Consider the following 9,059-nt stretch of genomic DNA (forward strand, 5'->3'; position numbering starts at 1 on the left):
AAAAAAAAAATTGAATTTATTTTTAAATAAGATGCGTTGCCACCCGAAAATCCAGGAAATTTAAAGAAACTTCTAAAAAGTCCAGCATACATAATTGATTTATTATGTTGTGTCAGTAGTTCATTTGCTCTAGGATTTAACGATGCAACGTTAGAACCTCATCTAAGAGAAGTGTGTTTTAAAAATTTGTATTAAATTTAGTTTTTTTTTAATGTAATATTTAAATAAATAATATAATATTTCAGTTTGGTTTATCACCGGTATTATTAGGAACGATTTTTATTGTTATAGGAGCGATCTACGCTCTTGGCTCGCCAATTTGGGGTTTCTTATGTGATAAATTGGTAAATTGTACAGTATATACAGTATAATTTATTTTAATTAATTAAAATATACACGAAGATATATATAATATAAAAATAAAATCATTTCAGCATGGCAGATACACGCATATTTTATGCACAGTTGGTATATTTTTATCACTGATAGGATTCTTGTTCATCGGACCGGTTCCATTTATACCAATACCAACGTAAGTTTTAATTTTAAAACATTATTTAATGGAGAAAATAATTATATAAACGTGACTCAAACGTCATTTAACCGTGTTTTTATACGAAATTCTGCAATTTGTGAAAGTTTGTCTTTTACATATTGTGGAGTTTGTATTGGTTAGCTAATTTTTGGGCCACCCATATTAAATATGATGTAAAATTCAATCATTTATAGAACATTATGGCTCGTCATCGTTGCTCAAGCGTTTCTGGGACTAGGAATGGGAGGAAAATTAATCTGTTCTTTTATTGATGCAATGACAGAAGCAATGTAAGTTATTACAATTATTAAATATAAATTATATATTTTTTTAAACAAAGTTATTCTTTTTATCTATACACGCTTTATTAAGAATTGCAATTTTAATGTTTTATTTGTATGAAATATTTTAACCGCATAGACTTTTGAAAACAAGCTTTTTATAGTGACATGTACGATTTTCCATATTGTGCATACATCATGAGATGGATCTCAATAGTACCTTCGGGTGTAAAAAATAAAATAGCAGCGTGCTGCTCGACTCTAGTACAGTTGAATATGGGCGACGCCATTTTGAGTCTACCACGCTGTTTACGTGGTGAACTAAAATGTCACCCGGCAAGGACGACTGTTGGTAAATGGCCGCATTATTGTATAGTCTTTCAGTATTATTACTATCAACCTTGTACGCTACGTTATTTTTCATTAACAGCGCTACTAACCTTTGTTTTTTTTTTACTGAAATTGCATCGTATTTGCAAGAAAGTCTGAAATCTGTGGAAGTGTTTCTGATCATCAATGCAAAACGTTTTCTTAGATTTTTTTTTTTAAATACGCAGAATGAGTAAACTCTATAACCCGATTTACGACATTTTTTTCTGGAATCAGTTATGTCGTAAAAGTGGAGTATTACGTTGCTAGCTTGAAATTTGAAAAATACAGATTAATATATTTTAACAAGTTTATGTAAAAAATAAGCAGGAAATATTGTAAATTTAATAAATTTTCTGTTTATACTTCACATATTTTCTCTCCTCGGCTAATTCTGTAATGTTTTCCGTATTATTTTTAGAATTTTTCAGTTATCTACATACCAACCTATATTATATTAGAACAACGGTGGGCAACCCCCGGCCCGCGGGCCAGCTACGGCCCGCGAAAAGTTTCTATCCGGCCCGCGAGATGTTTAGAAGAAATTATAAATAAATATTTTTCGATGTAATTCGTCTAGTTTAAATTGAATATTATTTTCTGAAGTGTTGTGGCAGCAATGACAGGAAAAAATAAGGGAGTCTTTCCTTATTCAAACAAAAAATGGGAGAACAGAATTTTTCTAAATTATTTATCTCATCGCATCATCCATCAAGAAAATCTATGTGCAAAAGCTATGCAATTAGAAAATGTAATGTCTGTCGTAGCCAACTACATAGTGCTGTTTTTATTGTGTTTAAAGTCACTTAGATTTTACAAATAGGTGAGCCGTTTACAGCCCGGCACACGCATTTGTAAAATCTAAGTGACTCATACAACATGGAATTTATATAAAACGGAATAATCAACAGCGTTATAGGGGGTCGACTGTAGTAATTAATTTTTTTTTTATTTATTTCATATTTGCAGACTAAAAATTTAGAGGTCATAAAGTGTCAATTAACTACTATGGCCCGCGGAAAAAACGTAAAATTTATTCTGGCCCATGTTATAAAAAAGGTTGCCCACCCTTGTATTAGAATATCGATGTATTGCTATCATATTGTTCCTACTATCCAAAGACTATAATATGTAAGGTGATTCAAAAGTTGGTTAACTGAAATATATTTGTATTATTTTAAAAACAGATACATTTTATTAATTAATAATATACGTTACACCAGTTTGAGTGTATTTGAAATATCCTCATTAAGCCGCCATATTAGATTCTCGGTTAAATCCATGGTGGTGCAACGTAAAGGAGTGGAATGCCATCTATTGTTTAGTTCATTCTATTCTAATTTATTTTATTTATTCGCAATTGAATTTATTGACTATAAAATGATAATAGAAAATAAATGTTAATTTTTACAATATTATTTATGCAGCCGTATAGGATTGCCGGATGATGCAGCTACTTATGGCATAGTTTTTGGAACAATCATATCCGCTTGTTCACTCGGGTAAACTATTTTAAAGTTTACTAATATGAACAAATTTATCATTACATTCTCACTTACTAATTAATTCTTTACTATTTTTATTATTATAGCTCTTTCATCGGCCCATCTTTAGGTGGGTTCTTATTAGATCACGTTGGTTATAAACAAGGTACATTGTATGTAGCGAGTGCTGAATTTATAACTGTAAGTTTAATATTATTTATATATAAAAACTAAATGCAAACTTCGATATAGCGCTCTCCCTCGATCTCAAACTTATGTATAGACTTTTTCACTTTCACGGCCATATGAATGCTATGGCGAGAAGTCTCACCTTCTTAGGAACTTCCCTGCACTGATCACTACTAATATTTTGTTTTGTATCTGTATAATATCTCTAAAGAAATTAATAGACCTCAAAAGTGTGTTAACACTGCCCTGATTATTTAGTTTGACATACACTCGACCCCCCCTATAACACTGTAGATAATTCCGTTTTATATGAATTCTATGTTGTACGAGTCACTTAGATTTTACAAATACGTATGCCGGGCTGTGAACGGCTCACGTATTTGTAAAATCTAAGTGACTCGTACAACATGGAATTCATATAAAACGGAATTATCTACAGTGTTATAGGGGGATCGAGTGTACTTCATCTTAACGCCATTAACGAACAAGTGCTAGCGCTAAATGGAAGTTTGGCTACAAATTTAGAAGTTACATCGATTGTTTTTTTTTAAATGATAAACATAATTAATTTTTAGGGAATAATTGTTGGAAGTTTTGCGATATGGCTTAAATTTCGGCGAAGAACAGATGAAGAGGCTCTTCTAATAAATTAATGAATGTAATATACCACGTATTAGTACAGAGTGTTTGACATACTTCATCTTAACGCCATTGACGAACAAGTGCTGGTACTAAATCTAAACTTTACGATCACCCTGTATATAATGTATACGTATACTATAATGTATAAACTTCGAAGAGAAATAATTTTTTATCAAAATCTGAGTAAATTAGCTCCAAAATTTTTTTAAAAAAGGCAATAGATTATCATAGACAAAGTTTTCGAATGACCTAAGGCGTATAATTTTGTAATACTTAATGCACTAAAAAGTCCAAATAGAGAAGTACTGAATGTAAGTAGAGTAGTACATTCTTTAATTTTCCTCCTGAGATTTTTGATACTTGATATCGCTTGAATTGCTTTTTATAAGTGTCTGTAAAGTATAAAAAACAAAATAATTTTGATTTTTTTAATAATAAAAGTTTAAATCATTTTAATTTATTAATTTAAAAAAAGAAGTAAATTATTATACTTTCTGAAGTTGTTGAAAAACTTGGTTATACGACGAATGATGAGATATTCGAAGTAATAGTCTTTGATTTTCCTTTTCGATTCTCTCTTTTTCTTTTTTTCTTTTCGTTTCATTTAAACTATAAACAAGAACAGAATTAAACTTCAAAATTTCTAAATTTATTTTCTAATTAGAGATTATTATAATGAATTTTACTGCATACAGAATGACTGAGGCAGTAAAAATTCACTCCTAAGGGATCCGGGTTCGAGTTTAGTGTAATTCTCATAAATTTTCATATGTTTGCAAACCGTTCCTCATTCCTTAGAATTGATCGCATCCATGATGTAACCAAGAATAAAGATCCTTTTAATGTTGTCAGAGGAAGAGAATAAGAAAATAAATCTTACCTTTTTACAACGTATTTGTTCTTACAATCGACTCTTCCGCCATTTTTCATAATGGTAGCCATTTGATTAAGTAATCTAGAATTTTCTTTTTCTATATTCTGATTCCTTTCTTCTTGTAATTTTAGATTTCTCAGTTTAACGTGAATATGAAAATAATCGGATGGAGCCCTCGTGTCCACCACGGGTTGTGCGTTATTCAACTAAAATAACATCAAATAAATATGGTTAAACCTCGATTTTTTTAAAATAATTATTTATTTATACAAAACTTTAATTATTGTTTCTGCGAGTTAATGTCTTTTTTAAACATTTTAATCATTAGATTTTTATATAAAAAAAGTTCGAATACAGTAGACTCCCTATAACGCGGGTTCCTACAACGCGAAATTCGTATAACGTGGAACGTATCTACCGCGTTATAGGGGATCTACTGTATCTTCATTTATTTCTTTATTTTCTTACGTGAAGCACAAATTTGGTATTATCTTTCGAAGATTTTAATTCTTCTAGAAGCAGCAATGCCTGTAGAATTGGGTAATAAAAAAGCAAATTTTATTTTTATTCACTTTTTTTTTTGTTTTTAAATTAAAACTGCCTCTGAGATTTATTTACTTCATATGTATATTTATTTACTTCATATGTATATGAAATATATGTATACTGTATAGCCTGAAAATGCGTAATGGGAAAGTTGCATCGATGCATTAAAACCATAGAGATATAAAGGATATTATTTAGAATATCATATTTAGAACATGATGACCCTAATAGAAATTTATTCGGATGAACAGAGTGAGAGAAACACAGGAATGGTCGACATAACTAGCTGTATTATCGGCTGAATAGAAAAGTTCGACGATATTAGAAGTCGATTTACGTAATTTTTCGCTCTTTAAAATTGTATTTAATTCGTATTTGTATTTATGTCAGAATAGTTTTCATTTTCTGTCTATAATAAATAATCGCATATAAAATATTATGCAAAACTTTATTTCATTTCTATCGCCACGTATTTATAAAAAAAGGGCCCAGGGCCCACAATAGGGGCAGCCGGATGCTGAGGGACGGGGCCCAACATATCCGAATGTACCACACCCCGAAAATTTCCTGGGGATTTTTTACCTGTCCGGGTCTCCAAGATCGGTAAGCAGTCACCTTGACCGCTCGGCCCTCTTACTCGTCGGTGATTTATTTCGCAAATTGCTACATTATGAAAAAATGGCCGTTGGATCAAAAAGCAATATAATTAAAAACAAATAACTTTTAACACGAACAGTTATGCACTGTATAATCTGCAGACTGATTAAGAGCGTGCGTAAATAAATTGAGAGCACACGGCAGCATAAACTGATATAAAATGTACAACAATGCCCACAGTGTTCGTATCGCATATAACTTAACAAATTTTGCGAAAATACAAAACGTTCTGTAATCCAGTACCACTTTGGTCTTATAGGTTCAGGATTAACAAACTTCTACTGTAATATTTCATTTGGAACTGGAAATTTCGACTACATAAGACTTAGCAGTTTAGCTGAATTGGCTGGTTTCTATTGACTTTTTTTATTATGCGTGAAAGAATATTCTAGGTATAATCGGTCACGAAACGAATATAGATTGATCAACGTACGAAATATACGTAAGGGATGAAAAAAAAGCTAGCACTTTTGAATGATACTACTAGTATTTTTATGTATTATTATTATTATTACAGTTATTTACTTAATTTGTGAAATAAAATAGCCTTAATAGTAGTTTACTATTAAGGTTAATTAAACTACTATACATGAAAAACTGATATTTAGTCTACTATGTATTTAAATCTCTTTATGTATAGATACAGACATGGTTAGTAAATTTAGTGTATACATAGTGTATATTCTGTATTATTTTAAGGATCTACATCACGAGTGTTTTAAATCTTAAATGATGATATAGGAAAATTTATCTTTCATAATTTATACAATATTAATGCGTGACATTTATGGGCAATCGATTAAAAAGTTTAAAAAAGTACTTTAAATAACACTTTCATGCATTATTTATAGATATGATTAACTATAAATGGTCTAAATACCTTTTCTAGATGCCTGCGATATTTGTCTTCTTGCCATCTTTTCTGTAAAAACTTATTGGGAGAGGAGAAAGTGTTGTTGGGTTTTTGCATCGTTCCCCGAAATGGTCATTCTGTAGATTTAGTAGCAATACACTCTACAGAATTTCATCGATCGATAAATAACGTGCAAGTACTACACACAAGTAGCCAACCCGCATTAGAACAAAAAAAAAAAATATTTGTATACGTTTTATTTAAAAAGGAACAGTTTACACTATAGTCTTTCAGGCTATATTCTTTCAAAAAAGAATAAATACTTGACGTATAATCACGTTTACTACTACAAAACAAAACACACATATGTTCTATAATAATGCTTTCTACTGAAAGTTAAATTATATATTAAAAACATATGTCGTTAATAAAAGAAAATTGGTCCTTGCAGAATATAAAACAATAATCACTTGGCATTAAAATATTTAATGGACACGTTGTTATATTAACGAGAATTCCATACTGAAAAATCAATGAATGAACACATACAAATGTATTGATTTTATGCCAGAAACGTTAAGCACTATTATGTACTTCAAGAATTTTATGTTATATTAATTATATTATTTTAATTTTTTTAATATAAAGAATATACTTATTTTAAACAGGACAATGAATGAAAACTGTAAATTTCTCATTACATCCAAAAATTTTCTCCTTAATGGAGTTAGATTGATGACTGGCATGGCTCTATTGTTAACAGGAAAAGTATGATGTACAGGGGCAAGATACCATTAAAATTCAGAGCATTATGATAATGTCACAAATAAATAATAGCTCGTTTTCGAATTGATGGTCCTGCTCTTCTGCCACTAAAAAGCGCACAACAGCTCTACGTTCTTCCTTTGTGGAATCATCGAATCCATTGCTACGCTTGGATGAAACATTATTAATTAATATATTGACGTTTGTGGTTTTTATTCTGTCGCAATAAACGCGATGTGTAGTACACGATTCAGTTTAGTTCATTATGCAGTTTTACAGAACTTGCATGATCATTAAGCTATTATGACACTCATACAAATATAGAAAGCCCAACAAATAATTTTTGCACCAGCTTTTGGCACCCCTTTTCCAATACTCATTGAGAATAAAGGTTAGTCATAGAACAAAACTGTAAAAATTCAAAATTATCTATCCCATTTTATCATAAATTCTACTATATCCTAATTACAATTATGCAAATTCATATAAAATAAAACAGACAAGTTTCATTTCCATTTTAATCAGTAAAATTTTTATTATTCATTTGAATAATCAGCAAAAAAGCAATTAAAAAACATATTATAATCATTTGGTGCATATGTTAACATTTTTTACAATACAAATTTATATAAAAATTTTTTAAAAATTAAACAAACATAATTTTTTAAACTCTGCACTTATAAATATATTTAATAATTTTTTTATATTAAAAATATTTATATATTTATCTTTATCTATCACAGAAAATTTATTAAATGACATAGCAATTTTTGTGTTAATATTTATTAAAAGCATTTAATTTTATTTTTGCATTCCTTTTAAGACACAGGCTTATATCTTTATTCTGGTATATCATAAATTTCTTTTAATTTTACAATTAATTCTTTCTTTTCGTTTTCTGGAAGGAATGATGACTTGGCAGCATTAAAATTCTGTAATTAAACATAAGGTCATAAAACACTTAAAATTAATAATAAAAATTACAAATACACATATATGTAGACTATAAATTTTAATTATTATTCGTATTATTAAAAATTTAAATACTAAATGATCTACTATTATCAAAAAATTATGTAGATTTTATTAAGTTATTAAGCATACAACACTNTGGATGGGCCAAAAAACATTAGGAATTTTTCAGTGGGTAATCTGTACAGATTTAATGATCCTCATCACCTAGACAATCTATTGTTTGTGATGATATAAATAAATACTTCTCAGCAAGCATAAGTTGGATGGTATTCTCCAAACTTGATCCCTCTGGAATTTTTCCTTTAGCATCACCTAAAAGAATTGGTGTTTGATGCTTTTTATGCCCAGCAGGACCATGAAATATTGGCAAACTGGGGAGATGCATATGACGGACCTGTGAAATAGTGACACCAGAAATACTGTGAGTACACAATGCTACTCATGATCATCTACATCTTGTATTGCCATTAGAAAAGATTTTGAACATGTTCTTTAATAAAATAAAGTAATATTTTATGTCAATTCCTGCAATGTTGTCTTTATCCTTTACAGAAAGAGATTATTTGTATGTTATGCAAAATGGTCTTAAATTGATTCACTTTGATCTTTTTAGTGCTGGAACAAGAATGCACAACATGCATACATTTGTATAATGATGGAAAAATCTCTTTGACCCTTGAGATCAGAGCCAGATCATCACATAGACAGATGAGACAAATGTCTAGGGCCCGGTTTTTAGAAGGGCCAGGTCAAAATGTCTATTTTGAAAAGATTTGTAAATAAGATGGTTTACTCTTCTGGATTTGTAAATAAGATGGTTTACTCTTCTGTTGGACAACTGTATAATACTGGTAAAACATTATATTATTTAAATATTAACCAAAAAGGT

General features: G+C 29.7%; 2 protein-coding genes across 2 annotated transcripts; one reads left to right on the top strand and one right to left on the bottom strand.

Annotated features, from left to right (window-relative positions):
* Positions 1-36: 36 nt before the first annotated feature.
* LOC111616584 (MFS-type transporter SLC18B1-like) lies at positions 37-3,848 on the top strand (the record flags this gene model as incomplete). Its single annotated transcript, XM_023357981.1, has 7 exons — positions 37-171; positions 246-344; positions 435-532; positions 730-825; positions 2,613-2,687; positions 2,777-2,870; positions 3,434-3,848. Coding segments are annotated over 7 exons (675 nt in total), but the record flags the coding sequence as incomplete, so codon positions are not given.
* Positions 3,816-6,608, bottom strand: LOC111616585. Its single transcript, XM_023357982.1, has 4 exons — positions 6,458-6,608; positions 4,381-4,580; positions 3,992-4,109; positions 3,816-3,892 (listed from the first exon to the last, which is right to left on the bottom strand). The coding sequence occupies exons 1-4, from the start codon at positions 6,545-6,547 to the stop codon at positions 3,833-3,835; spliced, it is 468 nt and encodes a 155-aa protein (XP_023213750.1). The 5' UTR covers positions 6,548-6,608; the 3' UTR covers positions 3,816-3,832.
* Positions 6,609-9,059: the final 2,451 nt, after the last annotated feature.

This window comes from Centruroides sculpturatus, unplaced genomic scaffold, assembly GCF_000671375.1.
Source record: "Centruroides sculpturatus isolate CEXI.00-Female unplaced genomic scaffold, Cexi_2.0 scaffold3614, whole genome shotgun sequence".
Classification (NCBI taxonomy): domain Eukaryota; kingdom Metazoa; phylum Arthropoda; class Arachnida; order Scorpiones; family Buthidae; genus Centruroides; species Centruroides sculpturatus.

Excerpts from the sequence above, each read along its gene's own strand:
- LOC111616585 (XM_023357982.1), bottom strand. The coding sequence starts at position 6,547 with ATGCAAAAACCCAACAACACTTTCTCCTCTCCCAATAAGTTTTTACAG. Across the intron at positions 4,110-4,380 it reads AACAAATACGTTGTAAAAAG|TTTAAATGAAACGAAAAGAA; the intron begins GTAAGATTTATT and ends TCTTGTTTATAG. Across the intron at positions 3,893-3,991 it reads TTTTTCAACAACTTCAGAAA|ACACTTATAAAAAGCAATTC; the intron begins GTATAATAATTT and ends TATACTTTACAG.